Raw genomic sequence first — 15,944 nt, 5'->3', positions numbered from 1 at the left:
ACACGGCTACACGGTAACTCTGCAGCGCCTCTGCGGCATGTTCGGTTTCTCCAACGGCACTTCCAGCATGGCAGATGAACCCTTGCGTTGAATGATGGAGGACCTCCAAGACAGTTACTTCGTGAAACGTAATCCGTTCCCGGTACCGGTTTTTCAAAAAGCTAGTATGTTACCATCGGAAGATTAGAACTTGATTTTACAATATAATGTATATTCATTTTAGCATAAGCCAAACTTAGCTAAGTTTTGTTAGCAAATAATCTAGCGTGACAGGTCACTAGGGCCGAGTAGTTCTGAAGGTCAGTAGAGCTGCAGCTGCAGCGATAGTTTTTCAGTTTCGTCGGATAGCGTATTTTTCGTTTTCAGTTAGACAGTGCCTGAGGACGCGGCATGTGCGATCCCGAGGCCCTTAGCTTGCGGCATGAGCACGCCCATGATCGTGGAATGGCACGATCCAGTAGTGGGGGCTGTTCTTGATCCGTTTTTCCCGTTTATCAAGTGAATAAGAAGAGAGAAGCAGAAAAGCAGCAAGGTATTGCGCTGCACAAAAAGTCCAATTCCTCGTGAGTGCTTTCGTCATTGACAGAGCTTTGAGCTTAGAGATAACAATTGGCATCAGAGCCGTCTTACGGTCCAGGGCATGGCCGGGCACGACACCGGCAGCAAGTCGCCATCGACGCCGCACGCAAAGATCTCTGGCGGCACAGAGCTGGTCGTGGCAGAGAGAACTATGGTGCGGGTGGTGCGTGACACCGGCGGCGCGGCGTGGCCGACCAACTACACCGACTGGGCTGTCCTCATGCAAGTCATGATGGAAGGGCGGCACCTGTGGGATGCCGTGGTGGCGGGCATGGCGGAGCGCAGCGACGATCGGCTCGCGCTCGAGGCCATCCTGCGTGGAGTGCCACCGGAGATGGGGACCACTCTCGCTGGCAAGGCCACGGCGAAGGAGGCGTGGGAATCCGTCAAGACGATGCGCCTCGGAGTGGCTCGTGTCCGCGAGGCGAAACTCGCAACCCTGTCCAAGCAGTACAACGACATCCGCTTCACCGACGGCGAGACCATCGACGACTTCGCCATGCGGATCACGAACATGGTGGCCCAGATGGTGCTGCTCGGGGAGACCATGCAGGAGAAACGCATCGTTCGCAAGTTCCTCTCCGTCGTCCCGAAGAGGTACTCACAAATCGCTTTGTCAATTGAGATACCCGTTGATCTGGATACGCTCTCCGTGGAGGAGCTCACCGGGCGGCTGAGGGCTGCCGACCAGGTGGTGTCAGCCGTCGGGCGTGTCATGTTCACGGCGGCGGAGGAGTGGCTCGCACGCATGCAGCGCAGCGAGAACGATGGATCCGGAGGTAGTGGAGCTGGGTCAGGATGCAGCGGCGGACGCCGCGGGAGAGGCCGCGGTCGCGGTCGTGGATGTGGCTCCGGCAGCCGCGGTCGCGGTCGTGGATGTGGCTCCGGCAACCGTGCGGAACCCATGGACCAGTGCCGTCACTGCAAAAAGTACGGGCACTGGGCACGTGAGTGCAAGACGCGCATCCGCGAGGAGCGAGCCGAGGCGAACCTTGCCGAACAAGGCGGGCACGACGACGACCCGACGCTTCTGATGGCGGTGATCGCCGCGACCCTTGCACAAAGCATAGGGGAGCACATCATGCTCAACGAGGAGCGTGCAGAGGCGAACCTGGGCGCGGAGGAGGCACCGTGCAACGGCCGTTGGTTCCTGGACACCGGCGCGTCCAACCATATGACTAGCGACCGATCGGCGTTCGCGGAGCTGGATGAGGGCGTCACCAGCAGCGCCAGGTTCGGGGACATCTCCAGTGCGGCTATTCGTGGTCGCGGCACAGTCACGTTCACCATGCACAGCGGCGATCATCACGCTCTCACCGATGTCTACTTCATCCCGCGTCTCAAGACGAGCATCATCAGCCTTGGGTAGCTAGACGAGCATGGCTGCACCATCAAGATCCATGGCGGCGTCCTGACTCTGTACGATCGCCGCCAGCATGAGTTGGCCCAGGTACGCTGAAATGGCAGACAACTGACAACTTATGTTGTGCTCCTGGACATTGCGCATCCTATTTGCCTGGCAGCTCACGGCGGCGACGAGGCATGAAGGAGGCATGCCAGGTTAGGTCACCAGCACTTCGACGCACTCCGGCGCATGGGGCGCGCTCACATGGTGCACGGGATGCTGCTGGTGGACCACGTCGAGCAGATCTGCGACGCATACTTGGTGGGGAAGCAACGATGTGCTCCGTTCCCTTCCCAGGCGCGCTACCGGGCGACAGAGCCGCTCGAGCTCGTTCACGTGGATCTTTGCAGGCCCATCACTCCGGCCACCCCAGCGGCAAGAGCTACTTCATGCTCGTCGTTGATGATCACAACCGCTACATGTGGGTTATGATGTTGCCGGTAAAGGATGCCGCCAAGGCCAGCATCAAGCAATTTGTTGCCGCGGCCGAGGTAGAACGGGGGCATGACTGCGCATGTTCCGGACTAACTGGGGCGGCGAGTTCACATCCAGCGCGCTCGGCGAGTACTTGGCAGACCAAGGGGTGTAGAGGCACCTAACAGAGCCCTACTCGCCGCAGCAGAACGGCATGGTGGAGTGGCGCAACCAGACTGTCGTCGGCATGGCCAGAAGCATGCTCAGGGTGAAGAACATGTCGAGCTGGTTTTGGGGGGAGGCCGTGGCGACTGTGGTATTCATCCTCAACAGCTCACACCCGCAGCGTCGATGGCATGACTCCGTACTAGGCATGGTACGGAATGAAGCCTGTCGTGCTCTACCTCCTTATGTTCGGCTGCATCACCTATGTCAAGACGCTCGACGACCACAGCACAAAGATGACCTTCATCGTCTACGAGGCGTGATCGAAGGCGTATAGAGTGTACGATCCGCTGACCAAGCACGTGTACGCGTCACGCGACGTGGTGTTTTGGTGTTTGACGAGGGCGCGAGATGGGATTGGGGTGCCACTGGCAAGCCCATGGCGGAGCCGTTTATCGTCCATCACGAGCTCTTGCTCACTACTGGAGTGCAGAGCGCGCACGCCAGGGCGGGCGACGCGAGTGGGGACCAAGAAGGGGACGACGACACCACGGCGTAGTCACCAGCCACGCCCAAAAGCGGGACCGTGGCTGCATCTCCCGCCACACCCCAGAGCGCAGCCTTGACCAGTTCCCCAGCAATACCGTGGTCCGGCGCGTCTACGGCCTCCTCGGACGGGTCTGGAGGCGCGACACCCCCTGACGAGGCTCCAGGGGCGGTGGAGTTTGTCACGCCGCCCGCAAGACGGCTGGACTCGTTCGACGCCGACGATGATCCGTTCGCAGGGCATGGCTTCCACTATATCCCGGATGTGTATGGCGGGAAGGCCAAGCAATCTGCGCCGGCGGAGCGGCTGCTTCTAGCCGAGGAGGAACCAGCAATGTTCGCCGAAGCAGTGCCTCACGATCCCTGGCGAAGCGCAGTGCTGGAGGAGCTGGCGTACATCGAGGAGAATGGTATCTGGACGCTCACTGATCTGCCTACAGGCCACACGGCCATCGGCCTCCAGTGGGTTTTCAAGCTGAAGAAAGATGCGGCTGGTGTCGCCGTCAAGCACAAGGCGAGGCTCGTGGCAAGGGGCTTTGTACAGAAGGAGGGCGTGGACTACGACGACGCGTTAGCGGTCGTGGCGAGGCTGGACTCTGTGTGCGTCATGGTCGGCACGGCGGCACAGTGCGGCTGGGAGCTGCACCATCTTGACTTCAAGTTGGCCTTCCTCAATGGCGAGCTCAAAGAGGAAGTCTACGTCACACAGCCACCTGGCTTCGCACGAAGAGGCGAGGAGCACAAGGTGTTCCGACTCCATAAGGCACTCTTATGGGTTGCGGCAGGTGCCGTGAGCTTGGAACTCCAAGCTTGATTGCACCATGCAGCAACTTTGGTTCGCGAGCTGCCCGTCAGATCATTCCATGTACGTGCGAGGCAAGGGACAAGCACGGCTCCTGGTTGGTGTTTACGTCGACGATCTTGTCGTCGCCGGAGCCGACGCCGAGGCGATCGGCAGCTTCAAGAGGGAGATGATGGCCAGGTTTCGCATGAGTGATATTGGCTTACTCAGTTTTTACCTCGGCATAGAAGTGAAGCAGGGGGCTGAGAGATCACCCTGTCGCATGCGGCTTACGCTGGTGAGCTCCTGGAGCGGGCGGGCACGGCGGACTGCAATCCAACGCACGTGCCCATGAAGCCGCGCCTCAAACTGAGCAAGGAAGGGCCAGAACTGCGTGTGGACGCCACAGACTACCGCAACATCATCGGAGGACTTCGCTACCTCACCCACACGCGGCCGGACATCACCTTCGCGGTGGGGTACCTAAGCCAGTTCATGGAGGCGCCGACCACGGCGCACCTGGCCGCCGTCAAGCATCTCCTTCGCTACATCGCCGGCACCCGCAGGTATGGGTGCAACTATATCAAGGAAGGCAACGGCGGGCTCATTGGGTACAGCGACTCGGACATGGCCGGCGATCTTGACGATCGCAATAGCACACCCGGCAACCTCTTCTTCCTCGGAGGAGCACAGATCACTTGGCAATCGCAGAAGCAGAAGATTTTCACGCTATCCTCGTGTGAAACCGAGTACGTGGCTGCAACAATTGCAGTATGCCAGGGCGTGTGGCTGAGCAGGCTCTTGGGTGATTTGCTCGTGGAGGGGGCCGGCCCCGTCGCCATCTTCATCGACAACAAGTCGGCCATCCAGCTGTGCAAGAACCCTGTTTTCCACGATCAAAGCAAGCACATCGGTGTGCGGTTCCACTTCATTCGAAGGTGTGTGGAGAAGGGAAAGATTAGGGTCGAGCACATCGCCACTGGCGACCAGCTCGCAGACATTTTCACAAAATCACTTGGGCGGACGCGATTCCTAGAGCAGCCAGGGGCGGACCCAGGACAAAATTTACCCGGTGTCCCATGTACAATAAAACATGCATACCATATTACATAAAAGTAGTCGTCTCCGCCGCGATGGCCAACAAAACAAAAAAATAAAAATAAAAATATATTTTATTGCATACGATTCTACAACATTATATTTGAAACCAATCAACATTTTCATTATGTATTGATCGCTCTTGCCTTTTTAGAAATGTTTCCTTCTATGACATGTGATTTGATAGTTATTATTTGATATTTGTGCGTGATAATTTATATTTGGGCAGAGAAGATTAAACCATGAAAGAATATGTATCTAATACTAGGATTTTTTTTGCGGTTATACTTGAATTGCACGGTTATAAAAGTAAGCTTACTTTGGTGCGTCTAGTCTTCCGAGAATCGTCCAGCACAAATGCCGATCACCTTCAAGGATTGTGATCTGACCTCCACTTTGTGAATAAATTTTGAATATTTCACGCAATTGTTTTTAAAAATATTTCAATGATCCAATCATTAACACAGTTAAGAGGCCTTGCCGGAATCCTCAAGGGTTTGAGGAACAAGAATTACAATCTAGAAGAAACACGTCGCATTGGAGTTTGTACTTCGTATGATTTATCTTATATTTCCTCTCCTGCTTCGGCCACTTGACAAGATCTGGGGACGGCGGCGTCAAAGTGAGTATGGTGACCCGAGTGCCGAGCCAACGATGGATTGATTTTATTAGAGTGACACGGAGAGGCGTACGACATTTTTGTTGTTGTTGAGGAATTGTTTGTTTTAGATGAGAGCCTTTTTTGAGAATTAGATGAGAGCCTTTTTTTAGAAATAATTTGATAAGAGCCTGGTCAATCGATTTAGCTTGTTTTAAGGGTGGTCGATCGATTTAGCATTTTTTAGGTATGAAAAGAAATTATTCATCAAATACCACAATTTATGGGATACATAAAGGGTTATGGGATGCAAAAGCCACATGTGGCGCCCGTGAGCTAAATTTAATGAAAACTTTGCTAAACTGTGGGCATCGCCATTAGAACGGCGCCCTTAGAAGACAATCGATCGATTTAGCTGCCGCCTGGCTGCCTCGCTCGCTGCTAAGGCTGGGCCTCCCACTGGCTAGCTTTTTTTTTTTGTTTGACGGATTCGCACTGGCTAGCTGCATTGCGCAGCAGGTAGTTGTTGAATGGGCCAGCTTGTTGTCCCGGTGTCAAGGTAATGAAATTACGGGGTGTCCCAGCCGTATATGGGCTATATATGTATAGGCAAAATATCTATCTACCCGGTGTCCTGTGACACCCCCTGGCCGAACGTGGGTACGCCTCTGAGAGCAGCACGCACGCATTGGCATGGTTGAAGTTTAGGCCTTCTGTCACGACTAGCTTAGGGAGAGATTGTTATCAAATAATCTAGCGTGACAGGTCACTAGGGCCGAGTAGTTCTGAAGGTCAGTAGAGCTGCAGCTGCAGCGATAGTTTTTCAGTTTCGTCAGATAGCGTATTTTTCGTTTTCAGTTAGACAGTGCCTGAGGACGCGGCATGTGCGATCCCGAGGCCCTTAGCTCGCGGAATGAGCACTCCCATAATCGTGGGATGGCATGATCCAGTAGTGGGGGCTGTTCTTGATCCGATTTTCCCGTTCATCAAGTGAATAAGAAGAGAGAAGTAGAAAAGCAGCAAGGTATTGCGCTGCACAAAAAGTCCAGTTCCTCGTGAGTGCTTTCGCCATTGACAGAGCTTTGAGCTCAGAGATAACAATTGGCATCAGAGCCATCTTTCGGTCCAGGGCATGGCCGGAGAGGACACGGGCAGCAAGGGAGTATTTTCGGACGGAGAGAGTATTTTTATATTGTATTTGTTTGATATTATATAGGTTGATATAGGTTTCCAATATACTTGCTCTGAAGTTTGAGTATGATAAAAGTAATATACACTGTGAAACGAAAATGACATTTCTATTTTTTGATTTTTGTCTCACGGATCGATCCGTTTAAACTTTATTACCACATCACAGCACACAGACGCGCATACAATACACTGCTGGTTTGAGTTTCATGCGCTGCACGCGGGCCGCGTCATCAGGGTCGCAGCCGGCCTAGCAGCCCGTGCCGGAATAGGTGCAGCGGCATCTGGCCTCACAGGGCGGCGGAGGTGTGCACACAGCGATGCAGACCTTCCCTTTCGGGCAGGGCACACAACCGCACCGCCCGATGCACGTCCCTAGACCGTCCGTCGGCTGCCCCGACGTGGCCGGGGCCAGCACTCCCGCGCAGAGGGCGGCCAGGAGGACGAAGGCAGCGAACTTGAGAGCAGGAGCAGCCATGATATGAAAAGAGAGGAGAGGAGATGAAATGGTATGCTTTGGGTTTGTGATGATCAGATGGAATACCGAGACACTATTAATAGGCTAGTAGTAGTTGATTAACCATCACGTAGTTTGAATTGTGCAGCATGTAATATTGACTTCACGTTACATGCTCATCTCGAGAGGATAATTCACGATATATAGTTGACATGGAGAGGATCCTTCTGATCGGATCCTATTAGCTCGGGCTATTGCCGTCCTCATTTGAATTTTAGCTAACTGCACACTTTTTTTTTCACGTTCTCTTCCTTTTCGTTGAACCCAGGCCGTACTGCATGCGTTCGTACAAATGTACCGGCCAAATCTAATGCATGCGTTTTCACACGTTCAGACACGAGCCAATATATAGTGCCCCAATCCGTTTGAGAGCGGGGAAACAAAAATGACCCGATTATGTGGGAAATTCGATCAAAGAGCACAACACAGCATGGTTGACTAATGGACAATTAAAAGAAAAATGAAACATAAAGAAAGGACAATGCCGACACCGGTCAACTCAACCTCCACCATCAACATGCCCACAACTTGGACATGATGGAGCAAGCTCTTCGATGATGCCTTCAAGACGGGAAACAACACCCTTGGGCGCCGAAATCGCTGGCATAGACCCTCGTTGAAGATTTAAGTTTCGCCTGGGCACCTACCAAGCAGTAAAACTAGCTAAATAGTTCTACAAGTACAGAGATGTTGAATTGGCCGCATATTGACTTTGAAAATGGTTGCAAAATAATTTAGGCAGCAATATTTCCAGTCGTACAAGCAAGAGGCTGAATTATCCGCATTTTGACTTTGAAGAGGATCACCGAGATCTTGCCCACCAGCGATGGTCTACATGCTGCTAGAAACTTGAACAAGACTCAAAACACGATAGATGATGAACTCTTTGGCTAATCGGTCGATAAGCTTGTGATCAAAATTTTGCTATGGGAAAAAGGACCCTGCTTCAGCTACGGTTATTATGCTAACCGAAACCGTAGGTAGGTGATGTTGAGGAGGCTCCCGATAACCAGGTACCCTGCTGGAGGGTGTTGGAAATATGCCCTAGAGGCAATAATAAAATGATTATTATATTTCCTTGTTCATGATAATTGTCTACTATTCATGCTCTAATTGTATTATCCGGAAATCATAATACATGTGTGAATACATAGACCACAATGTGTCCCTAGTGAGCCTCTAGTTGACTAGCTCGTTGATCAACAGATAGTCATGGTTTCCTGGCTATGGACATGGAGATGTCATTGATAACGGGATCACATCATTAGGAGAATGATGTGATGGACAAGACCCAATCCTAAACATAGCACAAGATCGTATAGTTCCTTTGCTAGAGTTTTTCTAATGTCAAGTATCTTTTCCTTAGACCATGAGATCGTGTAACTCCCGGATACCGTAGGAGTGCTCTGGGTGTACCAAACGTCACAACGTAACTGGGTGACTATAAAGGTATACTACGGGTATCTCCGAAAGTGTCTGTTGGGTTGACACGGATCAAGACTGGGATTTGTCACTCCAAATGACGGAGAGGTATCTCTGGGCCCACTCGGTAATGCATCATCATAATGAGCTCAAAGTGACCAAGTGTCTGATCACGGGATCATGCATTACGGTACGAGTAAAGTGACTTGCCGGTAACGAGATTGAACGAGGTATTGGGATACCGACGATCGAATCTCGGGCAAGTAACGTACCGATTGACAAAGGGAATTGTATACGGGGTTGCTTGAATCCTCGACATCGTGGTTCATCCGATGAGATCATCGAGGAGCATGTGGGAGCCAACATGGGTATCCAGATCCCGCTGTTGGTTATTGACCGCAGAGCCGTCTCGGTCATGTCTACATGTCTCCCGAACCCGTAGGGTCTACACACTTAAGGTTCGATGACGCTAGGGTTGTAGAGATATGAATATGCAGTAACCCGAAAGTTGTTCGGAGTCCCGGATGAGATCCTGGACGTCACGAGGAGTTCCGGAATGGTCCGGAGGTGAAGAATTATATATAGGATGTGCAGTTTCGGCCATCGGGAGAGTTTCGGGGTCACCGGTATTGTACCGGGACCACCGGAAGGGTCCCGGGGGTCCACCGGGTGGGGCCACCCATCCCGGAGGGCCCCATGGGCCAAAGTGGGGAGGGGAACCAGCCCATAGTGGGCTGGTGCGCCCCCCTTGGCCCACCCCATGCGCCTAGGGTTGGGAACCCTAGGGTGGGGGGGCGCCCCACCTGGCTTGGGGGGCACTCCACCCCTTGGCCGCCCCCCGCCCTAGGAGATCCCATCTCCTAGGGCCGGCGCCCCCCCTAGGGGGCCTATATAAAGGGGGGGAGGGAGGGGGTAGAACACCCTTGAGTCTTGGCGCCTCCCTCTCCCCTGCTACACCTCTCCCTCTCGCAGTATAACGGCGAAGCCCTGCTGCGGTGACGCCCTGCATCCACCACCACGCCGTCGTGCTGCTGAATCTTCATCAACTTCTCCTCCCCTCTTGCTGGATCAAGAAGGAGGAGACGTCACGCTGACCGTACGTGTGTTGAACACGGAGGTGCCGTCCGTTCGGCGCTAGGATCTCCGGTGATTTGGATCACGTCGAGTACGACTTCCTCATCCCCGTCCTTGAACGCTTCCGCGCGTGATCTACAAAGGTATGTAGATGCAATCCGATCACTTGTTGCTAGATGAACTCATAGATGGATCTTGGTGAAACCGTAGGAAAATATTTTTGTTTTCTGCAACGTTCCCCAACAGTGGCATCATGAGCTAGGTCTATGCGTAGTTCTCCTTGCACGAGTAGAACACAATTTGTTGTGGGCGTAGATGTTGTCAACTTTCTTGCCGCTACTAGTCTTATCTTGCTTCAGCGGTATTGTGGGATGAAACGGCCCGGACTGACCTTACACGTACGCTTACGTGAGACTGGTTCCACCGACTGACATGCACTAGTTGCATAAGGTGGCTAGCGGGTGTCTGTCTCTCCCACTTTAGTTGGAGCGGATTCGATGAAAAGGGTCCTTATGAAGGCTAAATAGAAGTTGACAAATCACGTTGTGGCTATTACGTAGGTAAGAAAACGTTCTTGCTAGAACCCTTTTGCAGCCACGTAAAACTTGCAACAACAATTAGAGGATGTCTAACTTGTTTTTGTAGCAAGTACTTTGTGATGTGATATGGCCAAAGTTGTGATGAATGATGAATGATATATATGTGATGTATGAGATCATGTTCTTGTAATAGGAATCACGACTTGCATGTCGATGAGTATGACAACCGGCAGGAGCCATAGGAGTTGTCTTTATTTTTTGTATGACCTGCGTGTCATTGAGAAACGCCATGTAAATTACTTTACTTTATTGCTAAACGTGTTAGCCATAGTAGTAGAAGTAATAGTTGGCGAGCAACTTCATGGAGACACAATGATGGAGATCATGATGATGGAGATCATGGTGTCATGCCGGTGACAAGATGATCATGGAGCCCCAAGATGGAGATCAAAGGAGCTATGTGATATTGGCCATATCATGTCACTATTATTATTTGATTGCATGTGATGTTTATCATGTTTTTGCATCTTGTTTACTTAGAATGGCGGTAGTAAATAAGATGATCCCTCATAATAATTTCAAGAAAGTGTTCTCCCTAACTGTGCACCGTTGCGACAGTTCGTTGTTTCGAAGCACCACGTGATGATCGGGTGTGATAGATTCCAACGTTCACATACAACGGGTGTAAGACAGATTTACACATGCAAACACTTAGGTTGACTTGACGAGCCTAGCATGTACAGACATGGCCTCAGAACACAGAAGACCGAAAGGTCGAGCATGAGTCGTATAGAAGATACGATCAACATGAAGATGTTCACCGATGTTGACTAGTCCGTCTCACGTGATGATCGGACACGGCCTAGTTAACTCGGATCATGTTATACTTAGATGACTGGAGGGATGTCTATCTGAGTGGGAGTTCATTATATAATTTGATTAGATGAACTTAATTATCATGAACTTAGTCTAAAATCTTTACAATATGTCTTGTAGATCAAATGGCCAACGTTGTCCTCAACTTCAACGCGTTCCTAGAGAAAACCAAGCTGAAAGACGATGGCAGCAACTATACGGACTGGGTCCGGAACCTGAGGATCATCCTCATAGCTGCCAAGAAAGATTATGTCCTAGTAGCACCGCTAGGTGACGCACCCGTCCCACAGAACCAAGACGTTATGAACGCTTGGCAGACACGTGCTGATGACTACTCCCTCGTTCAGTGCGGCATGCTTTACAGCTTAGAACCGGGGCTCCAAAAGCGTTTTGAGCGACACGGAGCATATGAGATGTTCGAAGAGCTGAAAATGGTTTTCCAAGCTCATGCCCGGGTCGAGAGATATGAAGTCTCCGACAAGTTCTTCAGCTGTAAGATGGAGGAAAATAGTTCTGTCAGTGAGCACATACTCACAATGTCTGGGTTACATAACCGCTTGACTCAGCTGGGAGTTAATCTCCCGGATGACGCGGTCATTGACAGAATCCTCCAGTCGCTTCCACCAAGCTACAAGAGCTTTGTGATGAACTTCAATATGCAGGGGATGGAAAAGACCATTTCTGAAGTATTTGCAATGCTGAAATCAGCAGAGGTAGAAGTCAAAAAGGAACATCAACTGTTGATGGTGAATAAAACCACTAAGTTCAAGAAAGGCAAGGGTAAGAAGAACTTCAAGAAGGACGACAAGGGAGTTGCCGCGCCCGGTAAGAAAGCTACCGGGAAGAAGCCAAAGTATGGACCCAAGCCCGAGACTGAGTGTTTTTATTGCAAGGAAAGTGGTCACTAGAAGCGGAACTGCCCCAAATACTTAGCGGACAAGAAGGCCGGCAAAATGAAAGGTATATGTGATATACATGTAACTGATGTGTACCTTACCAGTATTCGTAGTAGCTCCTGGGTATTTGATACCGGTGCGGTTGCTCACATTTGTAACTCAGGAGCTGCGGAATAAACGGAGACTGGCAAAGAACGAGGTGACAATGCGCGTCGGGAATGGTTCCAAGGTCGATGTTATCGCCGTCGGCACGCTACCTCTACATTTACCCACGGGATTAGTTTTAAACTTCAATAATTGTTATTTAGTACCAGCTTTGAGCATGAACATTGTATCAGGATCTCGTTTAATTCGAGATGGCTACTCATTTAAATCCGAGAATAATGGTTGTTCTATTTATATGAGAGATATGTTTTATGGTCATGCTCCTATGGTGAATGGTTTATTCTTAATGAATCTCGAGCGTAATGCTACACATGTTCATAGTGTGAATACCAAAAGATGTAAGGTTGATAATGATAGTCCCACATACTTGTGGCACTGCCGCCTTGGTCACATAGGTGTCAAACGCATGAAGAAGCTCCATGCAGATGGACTTTTAGAGTCTCTTGATTACGAATCATTTGACACGTGCGAACCATGCCTCATGGGTAAGATGACCAAGACTCCGTTCTCAGGAACAATGGAGCGAGCAACCAACCTATTGGAAATCATACATACTGATGTGTGCGGTCCAATGAGTGTTGAGGCTCGTGGTGGCTATCGTTATGTTCTCACCCTCACTGATGACTTGAGTAGATATGGGTATATCTACTTAATGAAACGCAAGTCTGAAACCTTTGAAAAGTTCAAGGAATTTCAGAGTGAGGTTGAGAATCAACGTGACAGAAAAATCAAGTTTTTGCGATCAGATCGTGGAGGAGAATACTTGAGTCACGAATTTGGTACACACTTAAGAAAATGTGAAATAGTTTCACAACTCACGCCGCCTGGAACACCTCAGCGTAATGGTGTGTCCGAACGTCGTAATCGCACTCTATTGGATATGGTGCGATCTATGATGTCTCTTACCGATTTACCGCTGTCATTTTGGGGCTATGCTTTAGAGATTGCCGCATTCACTTTAAATAGGGCTCCGTCGAAATCCGTTGAGACGACACCGTATGAATTATGGTTTGGGAAGAAGCTTAAGCTGTCATTTCTAAAAGTTTGGGGATGCGATGCTTATGTCAAGAAACTTCAACCTGAAAAGCTCGAACCCAAGTCAGAAAAATGCGTCTTCATAGGATACCCTAAAGAAACTATTGGGTATACCTTCTACCTCAGATCCGAAGGCAAGATCTTTGTTGCCAAGAATGGATCCTTTCTAGAGAAGAAGTTTCTCTCGAAAGAAGTAAGTGGGAGGAAAGTAGAACTTGATGAAGTATTACCTCTTGAACCGGAAAGTGGCGCAACACAGGAAAATGTTCCTGTAGTGCCTGCACCAATTAGAGAGGAAGTTAATGATGATGATCAAGATACTTCTGATCAAGCTCCTACTGAACTTCGAAGGTCCACAAGGACACGTTCCGCACCAGAGTGGTACGGCAACCATGTCTTGGAAATCATGTTGTTAGACAACGGTGAACCTTCGAACTATGAAGAAGCGATGGCGGGCCCGGATTCCGACAAATGGCTGGAAGCCATGAAATCCGAGATAGGATCCATGTATGAAAACGAAGTATGGACTTTGACTGACTTGCCCGATGATCGGCGAGCCATAGAAAATAAATGGATCTTTAAGAAGAAGACAGACGCGGATGGTAATGTGGCCATCTATAAAGCTAGGCTTGTCGCTAAGGGTTATCGACAAGTTCAAGGGGTTGACTACGATGAGACATTCTCTCCCGTAGCAAAGCTGAAGTCCGTCCGAATCATGTTAGCAATTGCCGCATACTATGATTATGAGATATGGCAAATGGACGTCAAAACGGCATTTCTTAACGGTTATCTTAAGGAAGAACTGTATATGATGCAGCCGGAAGGTTTTGTCAATCCTAAGAATGCTGACAAGGTGTGCAAGCTCCAACGCTCGATTTATGGGCTGGTGCAAGCATCTCGGAGTTGGAACATTCGCTTTGTTGAGATGATCAAAGCGTTTGGGTTTATGCAGCCTTATGGAGAAGCCTGCGTTTACAAGAAAGTGAGTGGGAGCTCTGTAGCATTTCTCATATTATATGTAGATGACATACTTTTGATGGGAAATGATATAGAGCTTTTGGACAGCATTAAGACCTACTTGAATAAGAGTTTTTCAATGGAGGACCTTGGAGAAGCTGCTTATATATTAGGCATCAAGATCTATAGAGATAGATCAAGACGCCTCATAGGTCTTTCACAAAGCACATACCTTGATAAGATATTGAAGAAGTTCAATGTGGATCAGTCTAAGAAGGGGTTCTTGCCTGTGTTGCAAGGTATGAAATTGAGCTCAGCTCAATGTCCGACCACGGCAGAAGATATAGAAGAGATGAGTGTCATCCCCTATGCCTCGGCCATAGGTTCTATTATGTATGCCATGCTGTGTACCAGACCTGATGTAAACCTTGCCGTAAGTTTGGTAGGAAGGTACCAAAGTAATCCCGGCAAGGAACACTGGACAGCGGTCAAGAATATCCTGAAGTACCTGAAAAGGACTAAGGAAATGTTTCTCGTTTATGGAGGTGACGAAGACCTCGTCGTAAAGGGTTACGTCGACGCTAGCTTCGACACAGATCTGGATGACTCTAAGTCACAAACCGGATACGTGTATATTTTGAATGGTGGGGCAGTAAGCTAGTGCAGTTGCAAGCAAAGCGTTGTGGCGGGATCTACATGTGAAGCAGAGTACGTGGCAGCCTCGGAGGCAGCACACGAAGCAGTCTGGGTGAAGGAGTTCATTACCGACCTAGGAGTCATACCCAATGCGTCGGGCCCGATGACTCTCTTCTATGACAACACTGGAGCTATTTCCCTTGCCAAGGAGCCCAGGTTTCACAGGAAGACCAGGCATATCAAGCGTCGCTTCAACTCCATCCGTGAAAGTGTTCAAAATGGAGACATAGAGATTTGTAAAGTACATACGAACCTGAATGTAACAGATCCGTTGACTAAACCTCTCCCTAGAGCAAAACATGATCAACACCAGAATTCCATGGGTGTTCGATTCATCACAATGTAACTAGATGATTGACTCTAGTGCAAGTGGGAGACTGTTGGAAATATGCCCTAGAGGCAATAATAAAATGATTATTATATTTCCTTGTTCATGATAATTGTCTATTATTCATGCTCTAATTGTATTATCCGGAAATCGTAATACATGTGTGAATACATAGACCACAATGTGTCCCTAGTGAGCCTCTAGTTGACTAGCTCGTTGATCAATAGATAGTCATGGTTTCCTGGCTATGGACATGGAGATGTCATTGATAACGGGATCACATCATTAGGAGAATGATGTGATGGACAAGACCCAATCCTAAACATAGCACAAGATTGTATAGTTAGTTTGCTAGAGTTTTTCCAATGTCAAGTATTTTTTTCCTTAGACCATGAGATCGTGTAACTCCCGGATACCGTAGGAGTGCTCTGGGTGTACCAAACGTCACAACGTAACTGGGTGACTATAAAGGTATACTACGGGTATCTCCGAAAGTGTCTGTTGGGGTGACACGGATCAAGACTGGGATTTGTCACTCCATATGACGGAGAGGTATCTCTGGGCCCACTCGGTAATGCATCATCATAATGAGCTCAAAGTGACCAAGTGTCTGGTCACGGGATCATGCATTACGGTACGAGTAAAGTGACTTGCCGGTAATGAGA

At 49.7% G+C, this 15,944-nt stretch overlaps 1 protein-coding gene and 1 pseudogene across 1 annotated transcript; both read left to right on the top strand.

Annotated features, from left to right (window-relative positions):
• The first annotated feature begins 640 nt into the window (after nucleotides 1-640).
• Nucleotides 641-1,948, top strand: LOC147957502 (uncharacterized). The gene has a single exon (XM_087531720.1). The coding sequence runs from the start codon at nucleotides 641-643 to the stop codon at nucleotides 1,946-1,948; it is 1,308 nt and encodes a 435-aa protein (XP_087387846.1).
• Nucleotides 1,949-4,241: 2,293 nt separating this feature from the next.
• On the top strand, nucleotides 4,242-5,167 carry LOC147957501 (secreted RxLR effector protein 161 pseudogene; annotated as a pseudogene).
• The last annotated feature ends 10,777 nt before the right edge of the window (nucleotides 5,168-15,944 follow it).

This window comes from Triticum urartu, chromosome 7A (assembly GCF_056163025.1).
Source record: "Triticum urartu cultivar PI428250 chromosome 7A, HENAU_Tu73, whole genome shotgun sequence".
In the NCBI taxonomy this organism is placed as follows: domain Eukaryota; kingdom Viridiplantae; phylum Streptophyta; class Magnoliopsida; order Poales; family Poaceae; genus Triticum; species Triticum urartu.
This window is presented reverse-complemented; position numbering and strand designations above follow the sequence as displayed.